General features: G+C 42.4%; 1 protein-coding gene across 10 annotated transcripts in view; it reads right to left on the bottom strand.

The window, feature by feature from the left end:
• HIPK1 (homeodomain interacting protein kinase 1) overlaps nt 1-27524 on the bottom strand; it is a 197348-nt gene that overhangs the window by 38594 nt on the left and 131230 nt on the right. For 6 of the 10 annotated variants that reach the window (XM_077481570.1, XM_077481572.1, XM_077481580.1 and 3 more), the window contains exons 5-9: nt 22356-22442; nt 16845-17029; nt 16421-16613; nt 14434-14656; nt 6445-6569 (exon numbers count right to left, since the gene is read on the bottom strand). In XM_077481570.1, coding sequence (XP_077337696.1) covers nt 6445-6569; nt 14434-14656; nt 16421-16613; nt 16845-17029; nt 22356-22442 — 813 coding nt within the window. The remainder of the gene's footprint in view (nt 1-6444; nt 6570-14433; nt 14657-16420; nt 16614-16844; nt 17030-22355; nt 22443-27524) is intronic. The other 4 variants (XM_077481573.1, XM_077481574.1, XM_077481578.1 and 1 more) reach the window with 1 other exon arrangement.

Raw genomic sequence — 27524 nt, 5'->3', positions numbered from 1 at the left:
AACTTCCGCCCATACCTCTTAAAAGGTATATATTTTTTTCAATGTTTTTTTTTTTAAATGACTTTTTTGTTTTGTTTTGTTTTTAATTGCATTTAAGTCCAAATATGAGATCTGAGGTCTTTTTGACCCCAGATCTCATATTTAAGAGGACCTGCCATGCTTTTTTCTATTACAAGGGATGTTTACATTATTTTGTGAATTTTTTTTAAAGTGTAAAAATAAAATCAAGTAAAATAAGAAAAAAACAATTTTAAACCCCCCCGTCCCGACGAACCCGCGCACAGAAGCAAACACATACGTGAGTAGCGCCCGCATATGAAAACGGCGGGCAAACCATGCATGTGAGGTATCGCCGCGATCGGTAGAGCGAGAGCAATAATTGTAGCCCTAGACCTCCTCTGCAACTCAAAACATGCAATCTGTAGATTTTTTTTAAATGTCGCTTCTGGAGATTTTTGAGGGTAAAAGTTTGACGCCATTCCACGAGCTGGCGCAATTTTGAAGCATGCCATGTTGGGTATCAATTTACTCGGCGTAACATCTTTCACAATATAAAAAAAATTGGGCTAATTTTACGGTTTTATTTTTTTTATTCAAAAAAGTGATTTTTTTTCCCAAAAAAGTGCGCTTGTAAGATCGCTGCGCAAATACGGTGTGAAATAAGTATTGCAATGACCGCCATTTTATTCTCTAGGGTGTTAGAAAAAAAACAAAATATAATGTTTGGGGGTTCTAAGTAATTTTCTAGCAAAAAAAAACTGTAAACGCCAAATCTGAAAAAGAGGCCTGGTCCTTAAGTGGTTAACCACTTGGCGCCCATACTACGTCTATTGACGTCATGGGCCACAGACATCATTCAGATATCGGCGTTTTCAGCCGGCGATCCCTTGCACCATAAGAATGATCATAGCGGCTGTTCCGCCGCTTGATCGTTCTTACGGGCGGCAGGAGGTGATGCCCCCCCTCCCTCCGATGCTTGTACCGACTCTCAGCTTCCATCGGTGAGTCGGTCACAGGATCCGCCGGCCCCCGCAAGTTGCCAGAGATTTCCGGCGGACCAGATCGTCCCCGAAGTCTCCATGATCGTTCGGAGGCCAGGCGCGATGTTATGACGTCACGCCCGGCCTCTGTATTCAAATTAACGGCGCCTGTTTGGCTAGGAAACCAGGATCGTTTTTTTTATTTTTTATTTTATTCTTCCCAGCCTAGAGGTGAGATATGGGGTCTTATTGATAAACATAAACATACATCACTACCCACACAATTGTAGTTCACCCCTTTCCCCTCTTTCTTTGTCCACTTTGTCACCTGGTAGTACCCCTCTGTTGTCCTAGGTTTCTTACCACCTTCATGGCCCTACAACCTTTGGCTCAGGCCTCTCCTTCATGCATACATATCTTTATACCAATATCTATTGATTTTACTCTACTACTTTAGATGCCTGACAAACATACTTAAGTTCACAGCCTATACTTTTTATCGACCAACGAGGACCCTAGGGATACATCACTACACCTTTGCCATGCCTGCTCTCCGTTTGGCCCTGGGTGGGGTCCCATTGATCCTGCCCCCTCAGCTCCCTGGGGAGGCATCTGCTCCCGCCGTCTCGAGGCCGCACACCTGGAGCCATGGCCAAGCTCAGTGGTAAGTATGGGGGGGCCTACAACCCCTCCTGCCCTGTGCCTTTATAACTAATACTGTGCTATATTGCCAAACATATATATTTTTGTTCATCCTAGGTACATTGTTACACACATCCCCCCCTGAAGAGTGAGCTGGATCTCACAAAACTAGTCGGGTAGTATGATACCCGTGTACCATGTACTACTTCTACATTTATGTACCAATACTCCTTGTTTATATATTTTTTTAATTGGCAACCGTTGGTGTTATTTATCCATGTAAACAATTGCATTTGAATAAACCATATACTATTTACTACTTTTATGTTTACTGGTGGAAACAGTACCCACTTCATTCAAAGTCCCAGGGCGAATCCTTTGTTTGGCATTTTTATAATGGTATTATAAATGTCCAGTGTGCATGAGGTCTAAAAACAAAAGCTCGCTCACAGCAAATATGCCCATCTGAAATAGTAGATATTACAAGGGGGTGAGAAGTTTGGCGACTAAGATCTGTGATCTGGTGTAAACATTGCTAAATCTAAGTAGCCAACAGGCAAATCTGCCTAGCAACAGGAAACAAAAAATGGGTATACATTTCTAAATGTAAAAGAATTGGATTGTTACGCTTTCCAGTCGTTTGGCTAGCCATGATGCGTTTTAAATCGAGCACGGCATAATTTTTTTTTAAAAACTTTAATGTTTTTACTTTTTGAATTATAGGTTACTGGCTACTGTTACATTACAGCAAAAATACAAGTTGAGCACCAAGAAGAAGAAAAAAAGAAAAAAAAAAAAAAAAAAAAGTTATTCTTCTAGTCAAAGTGGTTGTATACTCGATTTTTTAACTTTTACCTACAGGAAAGCCTATAATAAGGCTTACCTGTAGGTAAAAAAAATATCTCCTAAACCTGTACGGTTTAGGAGATATTCCCCCTCGGTATGCGCCGCTGACTGCAGCGGCGCATGTGCACAAGGGGATTCTCGGCCTGAAAATCCGGCAGTGGCCGGCCGGAATGAAATCTCCCGCACGCATGCGTGGGAGTGACAGCCGTGATACCCGGAAGAAACGCAGAGGGAGCATGTCAGCTCCCTCGTTCTAAGGTAAGTATTTCATAATGAGCTAGTATGCGGTGCATACTAGCTCATAATGCCTTTTGCTTTGCAGGTTTACTACCGCTGAGTCAATAGGCTGAAATGAAAGGACAAAAAAAAAAAACAAACGAACTTCACAAATCTCTTCCACCTGCATTGTTACTGTACTCCAGTATAAATGCCTATTCGCATCCTGTGTGGCTGATTCATAGCCCTGCATTCAGTTTCCAGGAGTTAGTTCTGAGGTCATGTTTCCATTATAAACTCAAACACCACTTACTCAAGGCATTTTTCTCTTCCAACAAAAGCTGCCCGATGTATTTTTAGACGAATTACTTTGAAATCAATGGCTGTGCGTAAGCCACGATCGGTTTTCATATGGGCACAATTAACTTGAGGAGAGTATTCTGAAGCAGTGAAACAGCTCACTTTCTGTTTTGCTAACAGAACTGGATTCAAAAATGGCTTTTCAAAATGAATATCTTTATTTAGCAGCAGTCAGGAAAGCATTTACAGTACTAATCCTTTACCAAGACCAAATCATAACAGTATATTTCTCCCTGAGTATTTTGTGAGAATTATTACCTAGGAGGGACAGATTGGATACTACTGGTGGCAACTTATTTTAAAGCTAAGGAACAGACTCTTAAACATGAGGTAAGCCGAAAAAGAATGGCAAGCCTCCTTTAGACCCCTTTCACACTGGGTCGTTTTGCAGGTACTATTGCAAACCGACTTGAAACAGCCACTGCTTTCACACTGGAGCGGTGTGTTAGCAGGACGGTAAAAAAAAGTCCTGCTAGCAGCATCTTTGGAGCGGTGTTCAGGGCCAATAGCGGCTGAGTACCACCGCTAAAACAGTAAAGCAGTGCCATTTTTACCGCCGACACGGCTCCCGCCCCAGTGTGAAAGGGGCCTTAAGAGTTCTTTAGCATTTATTCTGGTAACCCAAAAGCTGTACCAAATGAGAGAATAAAAAACTTATGGGAGCGAAATTACAAACTAATTAAAATTAATTTGTGACCTAACAATTCTGATAACATACCCAGGAAAATATATTAATCTAATTCGGCAAATATATTATTCTAGATCAGGGATGCATTGGCAAAATGCCTAAAAATTGCCCCCACGGCAATTGGTCCAAGCCAAAGGTTTTTATTCCACAGCATTACAACTTTGGGCACCATGCAGGCCAGCCACTTGCATCCTGACAACCACCGATAATCGGTTTATATGGACCACAAAGGGCACATGCATCCTTATTTGCCCCTCCCGGCAAACACTGGGGTCAGAGAGACTGAGAGGAAGAAAAAAAACTGGAATACTGGTCAGTACCAGTGTGTAAAAAGGTAGGGTTGCTTTGCAAGAGAAAAAAAAAAAATCACCGCCAATGTTGGGTACCCCATGTGTGTAGATACCATTGCCTTATACAAAACATATGTTTTTACATGTTAGAAGAATGGAATGCCTCAAGATTGTACAGGATTTTAAAGGGTGCCTTGACTGAAAAATGTTGAGAAATGCTGATCTAGATATAGTGTCTAAAGTTGACAAGAGGCAGACAGCGTACTTCTAGCCATTTTTATTCCATCCGGTTATTTTTTGCTTTCTGTACTACCCTAGGAAGGCTTCCCTTAATTTCTTGAATTGGAGCCCAAATGGAAAATTAGAGAAAATATCCCCAAAAACTGGAGACTTCCATCTTATACAGCTGTCAACAAGCATTTGTACCCACTGCAAGATTTCCCCTCACCTCTTTGCTCTGGTAACGAGCTTAAAATGCAAAAGGTTTACACCTTTGCATATATTACAGAACTAAGGAATTCTACTAGTGCAGAAAATAAAAAATCGGGAACATTACTTGCTGTAATGAGCAAGTTTTTCTTTTATACAATGTGGTTAATGAGACCCTTCGCATATAATGACCAACTTGAAATAAAAATAGCAGTATTGGAATTTCTGCTAGCTTGTACACTGTTAAAGACTTGATATCAGAACTTCACAAAAACGTTAATACATTAACTCTTTACACTTCCCACTTGGCCCACTAAATACAATAAAGACAACTTAACTAAGCTGAACTGTTCCACTAGACAATTCAGTGATAAAAAATTCATCAACCGGCATCTAAGGCTCCATGCACACTGGAGCTCATAAACTGCAGTTTATTGGAGTTTGGGCGTTTTTTTTTTTTTAAAAGCCCATAAACTCCACTCTGTTAGCCTATGTGTCCATGCACACATGGATGTTTTTTAGCTTTAATGAGCAGTGGAGTTTATGGGCTTTTTCTGAACGCCAGAAATTTGCGTTCAAAGTGCCGTTTTTCACCGCCAAAAAAGACAAACGTTGATAACCGCTCAAACGCTTATAAACGCTCATAAAGACGCGTATTAGTGTTGGACATTCTATTTTTTCAATGCATTGTGGGAGTTTAGAATGCACTGTGGGATTTTTGGAGTGTCCTCTGTATTTTTATTGAAAACGCCCATAAACGCCAATGCTAATAAACGCTGTTAAAAGCATGTTTTTCAACCAGCGTTTTCTGCCAGCAATCTGGCGTCCAGAAAAAGCTTTTTTGAGCTTCAGTGTGCATGGAGCCCAATGAGCAAAACCTCCCCTCCTAAAACATTGTGAACGTGCAACTTTGGGGGATTACTTTTTTTTTTACTATGAATTTGTATAACCTGTCAGTGCAGAAGTGTCAGGTTGAGAGCCAAGATGTAAGCCCATCCCATCTCCTGATCAGTGCTGATAATCAAAAAATTGTCTTAAAGGCTGGATGTCATACTAGACTGTGTCAGGATGACATGAAAAGAAAAATAAAGGTTTTATTAACTGACATTTTAACCCTCCTTTAACAGCCTTAGGCTGTTATCAAGCACCAAGCTCAGACAGGAGACATGTCAACCTTCTGTGGGGCCCCTTTACAGCACAAAACTGGACTGACATTTCTGTTAGAACAGAGAAATTACAGACACAATAAAATAACTGGACACACGCCAGGCTTTGAGAGGTAAAGCTACACCAATTTCACAACTTGAGTGGAATGGTTCTCTTTAGGAATAATGAAGTGCTCATTGCTACATTCATTTGCATTTCTGAAAATACAAGGCAAAAGCACGTATGCCCAGTCAACTTTTCCAGTGAGGACATCCGAAACAAAAGGATGCCAAGAATTCTAACCGATGCTGATCCAAAATACTGGCAGCTTACAAATTCATTCTAAAAAGGAAAAAACGTCAGTACATAAGAAAAAAAAAAAAAAAAATACACAAGTTCCAATAAATGTCTGATGGATCAAAGATCTACAAATCACATACTAAACTTCCTAAAGACTAGAAACCAAATCAGTATATACAGTACACATCTCCATATTACAAGGAAATCATGTCTTTTAGGGCTCTTTCACACTAATTTCCACAATGGATGAACACAGGTCAATGCTTGCTTTTTTTTTTTTTGCCAAGTAAACATGAAATGCTGTATAGAAATAAAATGATGTACTTTAAGTGGGAGTTTGTTGCCAGCATGGGCAAAGCACAGGTTCACTTTAAGCACATATGAATGGAAGCATAAGGCAGTCAATATTGTGAGCGTCGGGTTTTTACACAATATTCACCTAGCAATATATGAGCTAATGCTTGTTAGGAAACATGTCATGAAGCGATACTACCTAAATATAGCGGTAATGAGGCATTTAAATCAAGCCACACAGATGTTAAATTACCTGTGTCAGGACTCCCGATTGGATCTGGAGAGGTTGAGCAGCAGGAGCTTGTGGCACAATAGGTACGCTACTGTCCATGCGAACAGGAAAGCCGGAATGCTTGGCAGTTGCTTGAAGGCCAGCAGCTTAAAAAAAAATACACTTAATATTTTAAACGACATGACTTGAAAACTATCTGAAGTTGCACAAGTTAGTTGGAAGAACCTAGGCTTCACATTCAGAAAAATTGTAACAGCCCTTTTATCAAAGAAGAAAATAGCCTCACAAAGAAACAAAACATGGAAGCAAGTACGTTTATATGCAATTATGTTTGCCTTTGTATGCTCCTATGTATTAATCCTAATAACATCGCCCTATGGGAATTTCCTGAAGCCACAAGCAGACATGTCCCTTGTAGGTGCTAAGAATAAAGCTGGCTGGCCATACACTGGTAAATTTTCTTGTGAACCTTTGTATGAAAAATCCCACTTGACAAAAGGTTTAAAAAGATTTTAAAATTGAATTAGCTTTTAACATTTAGGCTCCACGCACACTAGCTTTTTTAGGCTTCTAGACGCTATTAGCATTTTTCTGCTCCTAGAAGCTAGTGTTATCCTGTGTGTCCATGCAAACTTTAGGCTGTTAGCGTTTTTTGAGCTTCAGCATCTAGGAGCAGAAAAAATATAGGATTTTTCTAACAGCTTACCTGTAAAATCCTTTTCTTGGAGCACATCATGGGACACAGAGCGCCATAGTAATCACTATGTGGGTATATCGGCATCTTCAGGTGATGGACACTGGTATACCCAATACAAGAAGTTCACTCCCTGTATAACCCCTCCTACCAGGAGTACCTCAATTTTCGTAACAAAGCAATATAATTAAACCCCAAAAAGAGGGGAGGAACATGTGTGTCCCATGATGTACTCCAAGAAAAAAGTATTTTACAGGTAAGCTGTTAGAAAAATGCGATTTCCTTTGTCGTACATCATGGGACACAGAGCACCATAGTAATCACTATGTGGGATGTCACATAGCAATGCTAATTGAGAGGAGGGAGAGACAACCCGTAGGGCACCCCCAGACTTGAGGACTTATACTACTGCCTGCAGCACACTGCACTCAAAGGAGATATCTTCATGCCTTACATACACCTGATAAAACTTGGTGAATGTAGGTACTGAAGACCAAGTTGCGGCCTTACAGATCTCAGCCATGGAGGCCTGGTGACGCACTGCCCATGCAGCACTAACCGAGCTGGTAGAGTGCGCTTTGACTTGAAAAGGTGGAATTTTACCCATTCAATCATTCAAACAATCAAATCTGAATTAGAACTTGCCAAATCCACTTAGAGACAGTGGATTTCGATGCTGCCTGTCCTTTCTTAGGACCCTCTGGCACTACAAAGAAGACATCAGTTTTCCGGATCTGAGCAGTCACCTTTAACCACTTCAATACCAGGCACTTAAACACCTTGCTGCCCAGACCAATTTTGAGCTTTCAGCGCTGTCGCACTTTGAATGACAATTGCGCGGTCATGCTACACTGTGCCCAAATTAAATTTTTATCATTTTTTTCCCCACAAATAGAGCTTTCTTTTGGTGGTATTTGATCACCTCTGCGGTTTTTATTTTTTGCTAAACAAATAAAAAAATACCGAAATTTTGAAAAAAAATGTTTTCAAAACTTTCAAAACTTTGCAAATAAGTTTTCTTCTTCACTGATGGACACTGATGGGCAATGATGGGCAATGATAAGGCGGCACTGATGGGCACCGATGAGGTGGCACCAATGAAGTGGCACTGATGAGGTGGCATTGATGGACACCGATATGTGGTACTGATAGGTGGCATGGATTGGCGGCACTGATGGGCACTGATAGGTGGCACGGATTGGCGGCACTGATGGGCACTGATAGGTGGCACGGATTGGCATGGATGGGCACTGATAGGTGGCACGGATTGGCATGGATGGGCACTGATAGGTGGCACGGATTGGCATGGATGGGCACTGATAGGCGGCACAGATGGGCACTGATAGGCGGCACAGATGGGCACTGATAGGCGGCACAGGGCGGCACAGATGGGCACTGATAGGCGGCACAGATGGGCACTGATAGGCGGCACAGATGGGCACTGATAGGCGGCACAGATGGGCACTGATAGGCGGCACAGATGGGCACTGATAGGCGGCACAGATGGGAACTGATAGTACAATATATTATAATACAATGCCGCCTAATGGATGCCAATCAGTGCCAATCAATAATGCATGCCAATCAGTGATGCCCATTGTGGGCACTGATTGGCATCCATTATGGCCACTGATTGGCATCCATTGTGGCACTGACTGGAATCTCTGGTGGTCTAGGGTGGCATACCTTGTCCTGGGCATCCCTGGTGGTCCAGTGTGGGCATCCTCGGGGGGGCTGTGCTGATAATCGATCAGCACAGACCCCCCCTGTCAGAGGAGCAGCCGATCGGCTCTCCTCTACTCACGTCTGACAGACGCGAGTGAGGAAAAGCCGATCACCGGCTTTTCCTATTTACACTGTGATCAGCCGTGATTGGACACGGCTGATCACGTGGTAAAGAGTCTCCGTCGGAGACTCTTTACCGAGATCGTAGTTGCCGGGTGTCAGACTGACACCCCGCAACAACGATCGCCGCGATGCGCGCCCCTGGGGGCGCGCAGAGGCTCATAATCCTGATCACGTCATATGACGTCCGGTCAGGATTATGCAACCACTTTGCCACCGTCTATTTGTTATAGGGCGGGTGGCAAGTGGTTAAATAAATGGACTTTGACCGCTCTCACCACATCGAGACAATGTAGTGACTTCTCTTCCCTGGAACATGGTTTTTGAAAAAACGATGGCAGGACAATATCTTGGTTCAGGTGAAAACCTGAGATCACTTTTGGAAAAAACCTGGACGAGGGCGCAACACCACTCCATCCTCATGAATAATCAAGTATGGCTCTTTACAAGAAAGAGCAGCCAATTCCAGACCCTCCTTGCTGAGGATATAGCAACCAAGAACACCAACTTCCTTGTCAGAAGGACTACGGGAATATGCTGTATCGGTTCAAATGGCTGTTTTTGTAACTCTGACAAATCTAAGTTCAAGTCCCAAGGGCTCAAAGGTGATTTAACTGGTGGATTAATCCGCATCATCCCTTGAATAAAACCGCGGAATAAAGAATGTGTAGCAAGCGGTCGTTGAAATAAGACCGATAAAGCTGAAACTTGGCCCTTAATTGTACTCAAGGCCAACTTCATCTCTACCCTTAATTGTAGAAAGGCAAGAATTCTGCCTATGAAATATCTCCGAGGGTGCCAACCCTTGGATTCACACCAGGAAACATAAGCCCTCCAGACTCCATATAGTTCTGGAAGCTGGCTTCCTTGCATTAATCAAGGTGGAGATAACGGACCCGGAAAGCCAGTTTCTTCAGACTGTGGGTTTCAATAGCCAAGCGGTTGGAAACCCTTGGGGACAGCCGTATTGGCAAATCTAAAGCTTGAATCGTTTTGTTCCAAGCAGACAGGATACCGCTTTGCAACAGTCTTGAATGGAACTGGGCACAGGGAGCCACTTTGAATGAAGCCACCATCTTTCCTAACAACCTCAAAGACGAATGGAGGGATTCCCTTTCGACCTGACCATCCGCACCAGCTCTCTTATGGAATTGATTTTTTACCTGAGGCAAGAACACCTTTTTCTGGGCTATGTCTATGATCAGACCCAAATACTCCAGCCTTTTTAGAAGTTTTAAGGAAGACTTCTCTAGGTTGAGAATCCAACCCAGACTTTCCAGGCAACTGGTTGTAATGCGTACACTTTGCCCAAAACAAGCGACGACTGGTCTATTAGCAATATTGCCTAGGTACGCCAAGACTGTTATGCCCTGTGCCCTTAACCTGGCTAGAGGTGAGCCCAGCACTTTGGGGAACACCCAGGGTGCTGTAGCTAGCCTGAAGGGCAAGGCTACAAACTGAAAATGCTGTTCTACCTCGAACCGTAGAAACCTTTGGTGCGCGGGAAGTATAGGGATATGCAGATATGCATACGCCAGAAGTTCTCCTCCTCGTAGGATAGAAACCACTGACCTGATTGACTCCACACGAAATGAGTGGATCTTCAGGAACCGATTTAAATTTTTTAGATCTAGAATGGGTTTGAATAAAACCCCAAACCTTGCTCTTCTGTGGGGGATTTGTATGATCACCCCCTGAGCCAGTAATCGGTCTAGTGCCCGAAACTGATTGCATTTTGCCTGGATCTTTTGGGAATGTTTGACCTCAGAAAACGAGACTTTGGAAACTCCCGAAATTTGAGTTTGTCCTATGGATACTGTGGAGATGACCCATCTGTCCTGAATTTCCTCTTGCCAGGCTTCTGAGTATTGCAGAAGGCACACATTACGTGGGGGGTGCCCCTTCATAATGAGGCTTTAGCAGGTTTGTGGCCCCAGGCCTTCTTTTGTGCCTGGGCCTGACCCTGAGGTTTTCCTCTAGAGTCTGATGGTGGAGGCCATTGCCACTGACTAGAGGTGGATGCCCCTGGCGCAGGAGAAAAATTCAGCTTAAATGAAGGGCGTTTATACTTTTTGACTGGAAAGAGTACTTTCCCCACTAGAAATCATTTGGCTGTATTTGTCCAAATCATACCCAAATAGCCGATCCCCATGAAAAGGAAGTCAGGAGCTTTTTGTATGGTGCTTCAGCTGACCAATTTTTTAACCACAAGATCCTACGCATGTGTACTAGCATAAGGCAGGACGCCTGGTGAATAGAATCTTTGATGGCGTCTATGGCAAAACAATGCTTTTGGTAGTTTGGTTGTGCAGGAATCTCCTTAAGAGCCTGTCTAAACTGGTCCTTTAGGGACTGACCGATGCCTATTGCAGCGACTGCAGGTTGAGTAACGGCACCTGCCAAGGAAAAAGGATTTTAACAGGAATTTCAACCTTTTAGCTGTTGGATCCTTAAGCATTTGTGCATAGTCTACTGGACATGTTAGACTTATTCACACTGGAAATCGCAGCATCAACTGCTGGTACATTCCATCTTTTGGTGAATTTCTCCTCCATGGAAGAGAGAATTGAGAATCTCTTTGCAGGGAGAAAATGCTTATCCAGGTGATCCCATTCAGCATAAGCTTTTCTAGTAATGCATGCTCAGGAAGCACATGAAAAGGCTGTGGAGGTTTTAAGGAGCCCAAGGAAGAAACCAAACTTTCAGCAGACTCAATTAGGGGTAGCATGAAAGTGGAATGAACCATCTCCGTAAGCGATTGTACCAGCAATTTCTCAGATTGTGAGGCTGAAAAGGTTCATCTACCGTTGTTTCCTCCGCAGAGGAGTAATTTGTTTTTCCTCCTGATCACCTGAGGGTAACCTTGTTCTGTACCCACTGTTCCCTTGGAAAAGGGTTTAAGGTGGGGGAGGGGGGTCTAACATGCTTCCTATCCTTTTGGATGGAGGATGCGATTAAAGCCGCTAATCTTCCTTCTAGGCCCTGCAGGGCGGAGGAAAATGCATCTTCGGTCACGTATACAGGGGCTGAAATGTGAGAAGCAGTTGCACGACCAATTGGTTCCAATGACTCACCCTGGCTTGCCATATCTGGTATTTCAAGAGGATGGCAGTGTAGAGGCACAACTGGCGTTCCCAGTGCCTGGGGGTGGAATTTTTGGTACCTTTATCTTTTTTGGAAACCATAGTGCTAAGCACAAAAGCAGAGGCACCAAGTTTTAAATGCACTACTTGCTGAGTAATAGTCTAGCATACAATGCCACTATAAAGTTCAGCTTAGTGCTGAGTAACAATGTATTTCCTGTACTGAAAATGCCTGTATGCATCCCTTACGTGCCCCAGCGCTCCTGTGTGTCAGACTTCCGCTCTTCAGTTGCTCCGATAGAGATCTTCTGAGAGTGAGTGAGTGAGTGTGAGAGTGAGTGTGAGTGTGAGAGTGAGTGTGAGTGTGAGAGTGAGTGTGAGTGTGAGAGTGAGAGTGAGTGTGAGAGTGAGAGTGAGTGTGAGAGTGAGTGTGAGTGAGAGTGAGTGTGAGTGTGAGAGTGAGTGTGAGTGTGAGAGTGAGTGTGAGAGTGAGTGAGTGAGAGTGAGTGAGAGTGAGTGTGAGAGTGAGTGTGAGAGTGAGTGTGAGAGTGAGTGTGAGAGTGAGTGTGAGAGTGAGTGTGAGAGTGAGTGTGAGAGTGAGTGTGAGAGTGAGTGTGAGAGTGAGTGTGAGAGTGAGTGTGAGAGTGAGTGTGAGAGTGAGTGAGTGTGTGAGAGTGAGTGAGTGTGTGAGAGTGAGTGTGTGAGAGTGAGTGAGTGTGTGAGTGCGCGTGTTTAAAAAGCCTCAGGTGCAAGCCTGCTCAGCGCCCCCAGCGCCAGTGCCTTAAGCCACGCCCCTTTGCCACTGACAACCCCCCCAATTTCAAATGAACAGTAGTGTTTGCGCGGACGGAATCTGCAATCGTCTGCAGGATCGGAAATCAAGTATTTACAGGGCTGGGGCACAAGTATAGCTCTTTACATGGCAGGCACCGACATGGCTTATGTGGGGAAACTCCGTTATCCATAAAAAAAGGCTATAAGTAACAACACAGGGAAGCTGCCACCTTAGGGGGGGGTGGTTCGGGGAGCGCTTAGTCAGCAGCAGTAGGCTGGCTCCTGGACCACGCATAGCCTTTATAGGGCTGCCTTTGTTTAGCAGGAGCTGCTATTCATGCCATCATCTGTTACAAACTGCTGCTGTACCCCCACCCCCTTAGTTCCCTCAGAGGGGAGAGGAACATGACAAACCTTGCTCAATTAAGAACCCCCCCGGCTGCTCAGATCACGCACACGCTGTTTTAGCTGGACACTGAGCTGACCGAGAAGCAACGTACCAAGGTATGTGCATTTACTGCCTCTAGTGGAGACTTTAAGGCATACAACATCATACTCATGGGAGAAAAACCATAGGTAGACTTTTTACAGTTCCTAGGCCTCTTCCCTTACCTTATCCTTGCTGCAGGATACTGCTGTAACAGACAGATCCAAAACTTAACCTATCACCGTGGGCTGAGTTTAGCAAACCTTTAAGGACCGGGTCCCTTTGTAAGGGTTCCACTCCCTTGGACCTATATTAGCACCCCACCAGGAAAAACTTTAGGTAATGTAGGCATGACCAGAAAGTCCTGAGTCCCAGGGTCCAGCCCCGCAAAGAGGCGTTACAGGCAAAACCTTTTTCTTCATATACGAGGCCCGGGTACCATCCACCTTGGCCGCAGTGGCACTTTAGATGGATCCAGTCTATGGAGACTGTTTAAATCCAGTAAGAATCCATCCAGTGGAGCTCTTCAGAGCACATGTTCACTCATGACTAACACCTTAGACACTGGCAAAACTGAGGTACTCCTGGGTAGGAGGAGGAGTTATATACGGAGTGAACTTCCTGTATTGGGTATACCAGTGTCTATCACCTGAAGGTGCCTATATACCCACATAGTGATTACTATGGTGCACTGTGTCCCATGATGTACGATAAACATTGGTTTTGGAGGGTTTTTCCAGCAGTAAAGAAGACTAAGCTTTTTCCCCCCCCCCTTCACGTACTGTAAAATAATACTAACGCACCTAAACTTCGAAAATGCTACTACAAGCCAGCACAAAAAACACTGTCAGCATTTTTCATCCAGCTTTTTTCTAGCATTTTTGGAGCTTATAAAAATAAAATGCTAGTGTGCATTGAGCCTCAATTTTGGTATGAATGGAATTAACCAAAGGATAACCACATACACCGTTAGAAATTCATTTAAAAAAAGTTTGCCTCCTATTTTTTTTAAATGTTCTGAAAAACATTTTCAAATAAAATACTAGTGTATGGCCAACTATACACACTCAAGAGTTTTAGGTGTGACTGTCCATGAAACTGAAGCAACAAACCTTTCACTAAAGTACCAGACAGTACACACTTGAGTGTTCTGTAGTTGGGAGCCCAATAACTATTAAACATGTTACCTTGAAATGCTGGAGGACAAACAATAAACGTCTGCTGGAATGGATCTGGCTGGGTGCAGAGCTGAGTTGCTCCAGGCTGTAGAGAGACACCTTGCTGTGTGACACCAGTCACTGGAGCTGCAGATGGTGGGTAAAGCGCTGACTGATAGTTCAGTAGGGAGACATCCGAATTTGCCAGGGAAAGCGTTGCGGTAGCAGATGAACTTGAAGCCAGAACACTAGCCTAAAAGAGGTGAAAAGAATAAACAAGCTAATTATTTTCAAGCACAACTGGAAGTTGCTTTTTAAATAAATTTTATTCTGAATGGGAAATTTCACTTCACAAAACATTAAACATGCTACAAAACTAATTTCAGAACTGAAAGCCCAACTCTGGAATTATTCAGTTTTGTTATATAGCGCTTATGCCCATCCATTGTTTAGAACATTTTGTAATAACCATCTTCGGAGAGAAAATTAGAAAATGTAAGGACCTGTGATGTCATCACACAGAAGCTGCCTTTTAAGCTCTTTTAAGCAGATGCCTGAAAAAGGATTTGTCCGGCAGCGTCTTTACTTCCTTCTCCGTTACTGGACTACAGGTCCCAAGATTCCCTTCAACCTGTTTCTGATCGTTGGGTAAAAGGCAAATTTATAGACCTCAGACCAGTGCTTAGAAAAGAACACTATCCAGAGCAAATGCCACACTTCCTAATATCACCTGTCAGTATGGGAGCTCTTGCTTTCCAGCATTACTGCCAGACTGTTCACTGATCCGGTTTAAAGCTGGGGAGCAGAGCAAGATCCACAGGTTGTTTGGAACTTGCTCTGCTCCCCAGCCTTAAACCAATATAATCATACAGATAATACTCGCATGCCACTTCATATTTATTCTTTTTCCAATACACTAGCTTCAAACAGTTTGTTCTGCTCTGGATACAGTTTTTTTTCCCTTTCATACTTTTACTGCCATGGTGTTCCTAGACTAATGAGATACATGTGTCAATGTAGATTGTAACAGCGTGTTTTTTTGGTCACATCAACCTCCCTTAACTACAGTAGGTCTTGTGTGCTATAGTTAATTTCCTTTGAGTGATGACTACAGGAATAGGAGCTTGGCACTGGTACCAAAAAGGCAGAGCAGAAACGGGCAGGTGGACTGATAATTTTTGCCCTGTAATAATCCTGCTCATAATGCTCTTTTCACTGACCCATTTACATCAGCTAACAAAGCTAAGAACCACATGGGGGTGGGAATGCGACCAGTCACTGTGCAGATAGCAAGCAGGAAAAAGTGCCTGGTCCTGGGGACAGGAAATAAGATGACCGTGCATGGAAACCAGGACTTTAAAAGTACATATCACTGTGTCTCGAAAAAGTTTTTTTCAGAAGGCACAGAGAATAGGGGCATGTTATTGCCAATACACAGGCTGGATTACAATTTTGCCCAAAGTTGGGTTTTAGCACTGTTCTGAGTTAATTTTCTATCTCAGTCTATAATATTCAAAAGCTACCAAAAATTAAACCCCCACTTTGTTACATGATAATATAGGATAACAGAAAATGTAAAACACCATTTCATATTTCTGATATGTGCCTGCTGTACCATGTAGCACTATGAAAAAGTACCTTGTTCTCTTTGTAAAGCTTCCTTTGTGTGGTGTTCCTGCCAGTCCCTCTGCTCTATTTTCAAAACTGACCACACTAAGCAAACACAGCCTTGTCAGTTCTCTAGCTGTGCTGGGAAATCTGCTTTCTCTCCTCCAATTGATCAGACTTGTCCTGACACCTACCCTGCACAGCCATTCACTAGGAAGATCAGTGAACTGTTTCTTCTCCACCCCCAGCTCTTAGGCAGCTGAGAACAGAGGGAACAGAGGATATGTGATCACTTGGGGTGTGGGGAATTTGTTTTTCATCTATAAAAACAAAATTTGATAAGCAGCACTGGCCTTTATAACACCTGAATGTTTCAGGCGTATACAGCGCACATACTTGCATCACATACCTGGTTGTGCACAGTGTTCAGCTGATTGTTGAAGCTCATAGTCAGATTTGTGCTTGTATTGGGAGCAACATGCGTTGTAAAAGGACTCTTAATCTGGTTTACTGTATCATACATGTTGTTCCTTCGCTTGCAGATCTCCATGTTCTGGAAACATGACTTCACACTAAAGGGAAAGTCAACCAGCATTAATATGCTGTTTAAAAAAAAAAAAAAAATGAATGAAATAAAAATTGAACATTCAAGTGTACCACATGAAAAGCTACAATATCAAGGCTGTGTTGAAAACCGCATTATATAAAAAAAAACCACAGCTATGCACTACTGTGTAATGGGGAATGCTACCAGCAAAAATTAGTCTAAAAAACGGGCACAAAGCATTTATACAGGATTTATATAGTGCAGACAGTTTACACAGCATACTTACTGATTGCTATGAGGGAAATCCAACAGGTGAGTCATAGTAACAAAAGGATGGTTCAAGGTTTTCATTGGAGTTATCCTCTTATCTGCATCAATCGTCAACATTTTCTTCAACAAATCTATATATTCTCTTCTGTCTGCCTTCTCAGCCAACATATCTGTGCCCTCTAGGTCAGTAGACATATTCACCTAAGCATTACAAAATCAACAGAAACAGAATATATCAGACCAAAACCAAACATTTTCATAATCATTTTAATTATTAAATATCATACACTATACAGCTGACAGACTCAACCAATGGTGAAGAAAACATTTTGAAACCCATTGAGGGACACAAATGTAGCATTTATTTTTTAGGGATCAGTTATACTGATGACTTCAGGAAGTTTGAACACTGTAAAAAAATACATTAGCCAGCCACTACCCCAACCTAAAATGTCTAAGTATTTCTACATTTCTGTTTCCCCTCGATAAATTCTAAAAAAAACATAACAGAACATGGCGTGAATTTGTAAGTCTATTGAGGGACACACATGTCCCATCTCTGTTTTATTGGTCTATTGTACTGCTTTCTCACATAAGTATAACTTCTGTGAGAAAGCAGTACAATAGACCAATAAAACAGAGGGATGGGTCATATGTGTCCCTCAATACACTTACAAATTCACGCCAAAGGTCATAAAACTTATGTTCTTTCGATTTTATTGAGGGGCACAGAAATGTAGAAATGCTTAGACATTTGGGATATTCAAAAGCAATCCAAACTGAGGGGTGTGTAATTGCCAAAGAGATCCAAACCAATGTGGAACGCTTACTATAAGTATCTGAAGAAAGCAGCAAAGGTGGTCAAGAAAAGGTCTCACTTGCAATAAAAGCCACCAACCTGCCTGCTTGCAACATTCTCTAGCATGTAAAACGAACTGCGCATGCGCAGCTCAGCTAAGCTTACAGAGCCAGTACTGCCCTTGTGTGCTGGGGTGACCGACTCCTGTGCATGTGCAGGAATGACATCTTGTGTCGGCCAATAAAGCTGGCCAAAGACCAGGCACCCAGAAGATTCCTGCGAGGGACTGGGACCATTCAATTCTCGTTTTAATGCTCTCAAAACTCTTGACTGCAGGGAGGTGGTGATTCATAATATGAAGGATAAGAAGAAACTTCAACTCACACCAAAAGGTGCTTCAGGGTGGTAGCTACACCACAACCTGTCTTAACATTGGGTATATGATCCTAAGAATCAGTAAAAAATTTGCCATGTAAAAGGCATAATTCCCAGCCAACAAAGTAGGAGTAGAAACAGGGTCCATCTCACAGGCATTAGCTTCCACGAAGGCCTCTGAATCTGCACTATCCCACTTATGAACGCTGCTTCCAGATAACAGTGACCCGTTTACTGACCTTCCAAGAAGTACAGCACTTAACATGGATGTACCCTTAGAGAAAGAAAATAGATGTATTCACTTGCATTAGTGAGGAACATTCAGCAAAAGAGAACATGAAGCAATACTTTGAGTGTAGGGAGGAAACTGAGGACAAGAATGTCACACCCATAAAGTTGTAAAGCTAACATAAAGCCACTAAGATGTAGATGGAGTTTTTAATCTTCTAGAAAGCTCTGTGACTGGCCAGAGTCGCGTGATGCCACCCCCGCCAGTCACGGCATGACCCCCATTAGAAAGGGCACGATGCGCGCTTTCTAAAGGGCGCATGCGCCGTAGTCATTGGCGATCTTTTTAACAAATATTTCCTAAAGTGTGGAAGTTTAGGAGACATTTCAAGCACCTACAGGTAAGCCTCAATATAGGCTTACCTGTAGGTAAAAGTGGTTGTACAGGGTGTACAACCACTTTAAAGGGCAAGTAAATAAAATATTTAAAAGCGGAACCCAACTCCCCACACTAAGGCTAGGTTCACATGTCTGGTGTAAATTTCTCCTGCGTTTCCACTGTGAATTTCCAAAGTAGCTGTTCAGCCAAGATTTGGATGCGATTCAAATGTGATTTTTTTGGGAGTCAGCGGCCACTGGCATCTTTAAATACCTAGTTGTTAAGGAGCGGGCCAGCAAGCTGGCTGCCGCATCCTTAATAGATGACTCAGCCGCCATTATTAGGATCCCCTGACAGCTAAATGAAAAATAAAAAAAAAACAAAAAAAAAAAAACACAAAAATAAAAAGTATTGATTTTTATGGAGACAAGGGCCTCTTCCCCACAACCCTGACCGGTAGCTGTGGAGGTCTGTGGGCAGGGGGCTTATTGGAATCAGAAACCTCCTGCAACAATCCCCCATGTGAATGAGTATGACCTTACACATTCACCAAAAAAAGTGTCAAAGAAATGCTGCATGCTCGGATTAGGGTCTGGAATGGATTTTATTTGCCTTTTTTTAATTATACTGGCAAGGGGGTTTCCCTCGAAAGCTATACTAGGCCAGATTCAGGATCAAAACTGAGGAGAGGTGTGTCTCCATAGAAGGCAATGAGCCTGGAATTTGCATCTGAATCACACCGCAATGCTCAGAAAATGCACAGGACTCCTTAAATTCGCACTGCCAGTTTGGATCAAGTCATGAGAAACGGATGCATCCAATTTACATGTATGTGAATGGTGCCTAACTGAAATCCCTCATAGAATGGGGGCGAGCCGGGGTAAAAAAAAAAAAAAAAAAAAAACAGGTTTTGGATTGGGGGGTTGTTTAAAACAGAACAACCTTCATTTTGGGAATTAAAGTGGAACTAGACCCACCAATTTAACAGTTTCTTATTCTACAGGATTCCGTATAATTATACGATTTCTTAAAACAGTTCTATTCAATGCAAGCCTTTAATCATAAATGTTACAATTACTAGTGTGCTCTAGTTAGTGCTCAATTGAACTGAGAAACCATCAAATGGCTAGTGCCAGAGCTGATCACATTTGCAGCACCATGCCAACTGTAGATTAAAGAGGAAGTAAACCCTGATGAGTTTACTTCCTCTTTTTTTCCCTGCAAAGGTAAAGCATAATGGACTACTATGTATCGCATAGTAGCCCATTATGTGTCACTTACCTGCCACAGGAGCCAGCGAAGTCGCGCTGTCCCCTGTAGTCCGCCGCATCCATCTTGCTGGTGGCGTCTCGCAGCTCCGCCGCTGTCATTAGGCGAAGCCGCGATGACGTCACTCCAGCGCATGCGCACGGGAGTCGACAAATGCGGCAGCTCCATTTTTGGAACTGCCGCGTTCAGTGCGCCTGCGCGCCGCTGTCTACGGCGCATGCGCCGTAGACGGCGGTGCCCGTTTTCGGGCAAATATCTCCTAAACCAGATATTGCTTGGACCTACAGGTAAGCCTTAATCTAGGCTTACCTGTAGGTCAAAGTGGTTTGTAAGGGTTTACAACCACTTTAAACAGAGGCCACTTTAGGTTCTGCTGTATGCATATCTTTGGCATGTCAGGCAAAGGGCAAAGTGCCCTATGCATCTAAACCGATATTACTCCCATGCAAAACGCAACTTTAGAAACTTGCTAAAGAACATCGCTCCTGAACTGCAGGGCTCCATATATTTGATCTGAAAGTCATGCTTAGAACTATCAGCTTTGCGAAGCCTCATGAGACTTGTAGTTCTGCAACAGCTGGAGAGCCGCCAGTTTGACACCTGTGATCTAAAAGCTCTTGGAGAATCAGAATTTGTCCTTGAGATGAAAGTCTCTAAAGTATTAATCCACCACGACATAGATTAAAAAAATGTTGGATAATCCAAAGATTGGAATTGCTTGTTTCACATAATGCATATGTTGTATTGAAGAGATCTGGAGTGAAACTGGGCAAAAAGAAGTCCCTCGAAGGAGGCCACTATGAAGTCCAAACTATCCTTATGTGGAACTGAACTGAGTAGTGCAGTTTCAGCCCGTGGGTACTCATGTGCGATCTTTTCATGGGGACTGAAAATTCTGGATTAAGCTGGGTCCAACGTTAGAGTCAGACACTCAAGATAATTTGAGGACTGTAGAGCAGACTCTAGAAAGTGGATCATCCAACCAATGGTTTAAAGAAAAATGAATCTCAACACTGGTAAGCAGCAATATGCAACATGAATTCCCTGGGTTAGTGGAGAAGCCAGAAGCAGGGCAAGCAGTTTTGTGAACACTTGGGGGGAACAGAGGAGAGCCTGAATGTTAGAGCTACAAAACTAAGTGTTGGTCTCCCACGGCAAAGTGCAGAATTTATTTTGATATAAGGGGAATAGAAATGTGCACACTGGCACCTTGTATGTCTATGGATACCAGAAATTCCCCTGGTCTTCAAAAGCAATGAGATCTTGTGGATTCTATGCAGAATTTTGGTATACAAAAAGAAATTTGATTAGAGATTATGTCCAGTATTAGGCGGATGCCCCCATTTGTTTTTGGGTGTGTGAATAGGTTTGAATAGAAATCTTGACACTTTTCTTCAAAAGGAACTGGTAAAGCCAATCCTTGTGACTAAAGTTGGTGCAAGGCAATCCTTAAATCTGCTTTCCTTTGATCCAAAACTGGCAGATTAGAAAGCAAAAAGTAAGAGGCCACGATAGAAACTCTTTTGTACCTCTTTAACCACTTGACGGCTACAGCGCGGCCGGCTAGTTCTACAAGGTCATCATATGATGGGCTCCCGTGATCACGCCCGCTGCGGGGTGAGGTGGCGCGCTCTGATCACCATGTCCGAAAGACACTGCTGATCACAGATTGAAGTAAAGAGCCAATCAGCGGCTCTTTACAACGTGATTAGCTGTGTCCGATTGCAGCTGATCACGGATGTAAATAGAAGCTGGTTATCGGCACTCCTTTCCTCATGCTGACAGCCAATAACTGGTGTTTCTAAAAAGGGACATGTGCACTGATAATCAGGACACAGATTACCAGTACCCCCGCATCAGCACACATCAGTGACGGAGAAAAAGTTACCAGTTTGCAAAAAACTATAAAAGTTTTTATTTCATTTTGCAAAAAATAAAAACCCCAGGGGTGAACAAATTCCACCAAAAGAGCGCTATTTGTGTGAAAAAAATTATGAAAATTTTGTCAGGGTACAGTGTTGCACGACCGTGCAATTGTAATTCAAAGTGCAACAGCTCTAAAAGCTGAAAATTGGAAGTCAGGAAGAGGGTAAGAGAGCCCAGTAGGCAAGTGGTTAAAGTGACAGATTGGACTCAAATTGAAGAAATTTTGGATTGAGCCTGGTGCAAATGCCAACAAATATCCCCACTGCTTCTAAGACCGAGGGGTCCCTAGGATGTGAGGATGACTTTTGGGCAGGCTTGATGGACTTGGGAGTCAAAGACAAAAAGGAGGTGTTAGGAAATTTTGTACTTCCAAACCAAATCTTAACTTTTCTTATAATTTTACCACCACCTGGCCACCTTTGTGAGCCTTAGTATAAGCTCACATGAAAACTCGCAGACAGAGGTGAAGGTAAAAAATGTTGACTTGAGCTATACTTTAAATGCATAGTTATATTAAAAGACTAAACCTAGGCTTAATATGCTTAACTTACCTGAGCCATGTCGTCCAAGCAATTAAATATATACTTCCGAGCTTCCTTCGATTTGATTCCTGTTTCTATTTCATGTTCCTCTGGGGTCTAGTTACAGATGAGGTGAGGGGGAAGAAAAAAATAAAATAAAAAAAGTGCGTCTCATACATTATGAACATTTTAATATCAAAATAGGATTTCACTATCAACTCCACACCATAAAGTTTACCATAACATGTCACAGGTTTGGTTTCACCTTGTGGAAGGCTGCATAAATCAGAAGACGCAAACCAGCAGGCTTCAGCTGTTGCGGAACTACAAGTCCCATCATGCCTCTGCCTGTGGAGTCATGCTTGTAACTGTGCTCCTTGCAATGCCTCATCGGGCTTGTAGTTCTGCAACAGCTGGAGAGCAGCCAGTTTGAAACGCCTAGCATAAATGCTAAAATTTTAACGTAAAGAGGCACCCTGGTAAACCCTCTGGTGCAACTTCTAGTGAAAACTGATCTCACTAAAACATATTTCCACAGTGTTTGAACACCTAATTACATGGTATTTGGTCCTATAGTGCCAACTGAATGTATATTTGACCAAAGACTAAGCTCCCGAGTGCCAATAGTTTCTTTAGCAAAAGTTTGTGTTTGAGATTACAGGATCATTGCATATTATATTTAAGTCGTTTGTTTTAACCATTGTACTCAGGTTATTGCCCACTGCATACTTTTTCTTACAATTTATTGCAAACAATCCTGGTGCAAAGGTTTCAAAAAAGTGTTTAAAGCAACTACTATTCTGGTTTGTAGAATCTGCCAAAAGCTAAATGCAGACTATATCTTAGTTCTTAAGACCAAAAATATAAATCAAGTGTTCGCAATAGTTTAATTTTATTCAACGCCACAGAGGACTTAGTGCATTAGTCGCGTTATGATCAGTGGCCCAGTTATCCTCTAAAAACACCTAATGCTGGCTGCAGCTTCATTCCTTTTTGATGCCAAATTATGGGCGTTCCTTTGGGGGAGGTACAGCGAGCTCAGACTAGACAACTCTCAAAGCTGAGTAATCTGTCAATGATCAGCCAGCTCTGCTTGTTCATTCATAAATAGCAAAAGAACAATCAAAGCTTTAGCTTCGTGTGAAGTATCTGCCGATGCCCTGTATAGGAAACAAAACCCGCAAAAGAAGAATTCCAGCAAAACCTAACTACCCTTAAATATGCACCCTCCCCCTCCTAGCACCTATTCTGACTAACCTGTGTAAGAAAGCTATACTTGCCTACTTTCAGGCTGCTCCAGTCACATGATCTCCCCTGTGCCAGTCAGCGCCCACTGAAGGGCAGAGGAGAGTGTTGACAACAGCTGGTAATGTCAAGGATGTCACCCATAGCCTCCTATGATCCATCAGTTGCCAGAGCTCCCTCTCTCCTGTAGCCACTGCTGGCTGACAAAGGAGAGCCAAATCACATGACCAGAACAGCCTGAAAATATAAGTACACAGATCTTTTGCACAGGTCAATAGGTGTTGAGGGGAGATGGAGCATTTTTAAGATTAGTTAGGTTTTTCATGGAATTCCACTTTAAAGCCAAGATTAACCATTTCACTGCCAGGTCCGTACGGGCCTACGGAAGTGCCTGCACGTGGCCAAGTGCATACGGACCTCTTTTCTCCCTCTCCTATAAGCTCAGTAACTTTAATGACCATAAAAACTTTTAGAATTGTTCAGTCTGCTGAACAATTCTGCTATTAAACTGACCAGCGAACTACAACCTGCCAACCAGTGTTATTAACCCTAAATGTTAAAGCCCCCCAAGCCACCGCTTCCCTGTCCCCAGCCCCTCTATCCCTGCCGCTCCCTTTTACCAAAAAATACTCCCCCCACTCTTTTACTATGCCCTTCACCCCCCCCCCCCCCTCACCCCAGCAATGAATAACCCTTCCTCCACCCGATCCACCTGCAGCTACCATCATAAGCCGGCAGCCCTCCTCTGCCGTTCCCCTGAGCTTCAGGTGCAGCATGGGGCTCTGTAGCACAGTGGACGCAGGCAGCGAACACTATGATCGCTCCTAAATGTCTGACAGCGAATAGTAAACCACAAGCGCTACTATGTATCAGACTAATTTTATGAGAGGAATCTTTATACAGATTCCTTATTCAAGTAAAGTGCTGCAGAGAAAAGGACCATTTTCAATCCCTTTCTCTGTCTCAAAAAAGGAGATGAAATGGGGGTCTGTTTAGACCTCTGATATCTCAAAGGACCCCCCCCCCCCCCAAGCCTCTCCAGTGACCCCACTCCCGCCCGCACTCGCCCCTCCCCAGCTTCCTCGGATGAAGCCGGGAGAAAACAAATAATTCGCTACCGTCACAAGTGGGTGGTTTCAGGGCACAATGCTCTGTGCCCCCAGGCCAACCTTTTTCAAGCCAATTACTCCTGTTAAAACCCCTTTTATATGAAGCAGACTCTCAAGCAGATCCGCCTGTTCAGCGGGGGATCTGTCTGCTAATCCCCACTGAGCGGGCGGATGGCAAGTCTGCGTGCTCTCCGCTGAGGTAGAGCAGACACAAACAGCCCGCTGTTCTCTATGGGGTGGTCGGATGGAAATGGACCTTGTGTCCATTTCCATCAGATACTATCCAATCTGCTAGATGGATGGGTAATGGAATCCCCATCAGTGTTTTTAGCAGACTGGATCGGATGCAGGCTGGTGTAAACAGACTCATGTACATTTACATCAGCCTGAAAAATGGACAGGCAGACCCGATCGGTGCGATTGTGTGAAAGAGGCCTAAGGCCTTGTTCACACAGGGCATACACAGCATACCTTTACAGGGACGCACAGGTGTTCCATGCATCTCTGTGCAGGCAGTCCCATTGATATCATTTGGGCTGTAGCAATTGCTCAATCAGAGCCATTGCTCCCAATTTTATATCCATGTAGGTCCGCATGCATGTCCCTGAGCTCTCACTGTCTGAGTTCAGGGTCATGTACCCACATGGATGTCAGATTGGGAACAGCAGCTATGCCTGTGCAGCCGTTGCATCCCAATTGACATAAATGGGACTGCCTGTGCGGGTAAACATTGCCCTCCATGGGCATACTCTTTAGTATGCCACATGTGAAAGATGCTTTAGTAATATTTTAGCAGGAATTTTTTAAGATATGTTGTGTTTATGTGCACTATTTATGATTTTAGTGTATTTTTTGTGAAGATAGCGATATGAATATTTGCGCAATTATTGCGGGGCCCAAAAAATTTGTAGCACTTTAAATTCTACAGGTCATGTACCTTCAGAAAATGTCTAGTTTGATGGGTCTTTTCAAATTCTGAAAGCTGTAAGTGAACAATGGTAACCTCCCGATTTTTTGAGTAAATTGTTATTTACAGTTTTGCGTACCTTCAGTTTTCACCATTTCACAAAAAGGTGCAATTTTAAAATGTACAAATATTTGTTATCTAGTAAGTTAGTACAGGTCATTTTTATAGTTACTAGGAATTTTGTACATTTTGGCATGTATAAATCCATAATGATTAGTGTATTTGTAGCGAAAACATTGTTTTAATAAACATTTGCGCAAATATCGTGCTGCCGTCAACATCAGTAGCACCTTTTTATTCTACTGGCCATGTGCTTTCATAAAATGTATGGTTTAGGGTTATTTTTTTACAAATTCTGAAAGCTGTAAGTGAAAGGAAAAATCTTCATATTTTCGAAGAAACTTTTACGTATGTCCGATCTTCACTATTTCTCAAAAAAGTGCAATTTAAAAATGTACAAATATTTGTTATTAACTTAATACAGGTTAAGCTTTTATACTTGGTAGGAATTTGTCAAATTTGCTGTTAGTATCTGCTTTGGTGTATTTTCAGTGAACATAATCAGTAGCACCTTTTTACTGGTCCTATGCTTTAAGTAAATATATGGCTTGGGGGATCTTTAACAAACCCTGAAAGCTGTAAGGGAACAATGAAAACCTTTTGATTTTTAGAGAAATATGGTTTACATTTTTGCGCACGTTCAGGTTTCACCATTTTGCAAAAAGGCGCCATTTAAAATATTCCAAATATTTGTTATTAACTCAATACAGGTTAAGCCTTTATATTTAGTAGTTATTTTGTAAAATGTAGGGCTGCAACTAACGATTATTTTCATAATCGATTAGTTGGCCGATTATTGTTTTGATTAATGGATTAATCAGTTAATAACCTTAAAAAAAAATAAAAAAATAATAAAAAGTGGGGCAAATTGACGTTCATTTTAAACCACAGTGATGGGAAAATTTGGAAATAGAAACTGCTTGGTCAAAGGAATTTTCAGTGTATGTGGTTTTCATTCAGAAATTACATTAATTTTAAAAACAGAATGTTAAAAACAAGTGAAAATTTCAAACAAAATTCTTTCATTCTTTCATTCAGCGAATGTACAAAGATTTTTTTATCTGAAAATTGATCCGTGTGGCCAGCATAAGGCTCGGTACACACCTATGCAGTTTGCTTTTGATCTGTTTCTGCAGTGCTTTTTGCTGTGCATTTTTGATTTCTGCGCACGTGATTTTACTGCAATTTGCGTTTTTGCATTTTTTTTTGGCCAGATTAAAAAATGCTTCAAAAACGCATTACATGCTTTTCTGCAGCTTCTCCATTGAAGTATATTGAACCAAAGAAGCAGCATTTTGCGTTTAAAGGTCCCTGACCCTTTCCAAATACCCAGTGGCTGAAAAAAAAAGCACAGATCTGAGCGTATCCCATGGGAAACCATGTAAATGAACTGTAGTGCAGTTATGCAAAAAGCACCAAACATATAGATGTGAACCAGGCCTAAGACGTGTAGTAACATAATGGGGTTAAAAAGACTAAAATTAGCCCTTTATAGTTATATATAAAAAAAAAAAAAAAAAAAAAAAAGCAGATGATCACTACTTTAAGGGGTTCATTTTTTTTTTATTGTAGAACTGTGAAAGTAATATTTACAGTAGCGATTTGCTATTCTTGTACTATAAAGGGCTAATTTTAGTTTTTTAAACCCATTATGTTACTGGCCGATTAATAGATTATGAAAACAGTAATCGATTAATTTCATAATTAGTTGCCGATCGATTAGTTGTTTCAGCCCTAGTAAAATGTACTGTTTTTATCTGAATAATGATTTTAGTGCATTAACAAAAGTATTGTTTTGATAAACATTTGCATAAATAT

This window comes from Lithobates pipiens, unplaced genomic scaffold (assembly GCF_037356315.1).
Source record: "Lithobates pipiens isolate NorthernLeopardFrog02 unplaced genomic scaffold, aLitPip1_a1.2 Scaffold_16, whole genome shotgun sequence".
NCBI lineage: Eukaryota > Metazoa > Chordata > Amphibia > Anura > Ranidae > Lithobates > Lithobates pipiens.
The sequence above is the reverse complement of the archived record's forward strand: the minus strand, read 5'-3'. Positions and strand labels throughout refer to the sequence as shown.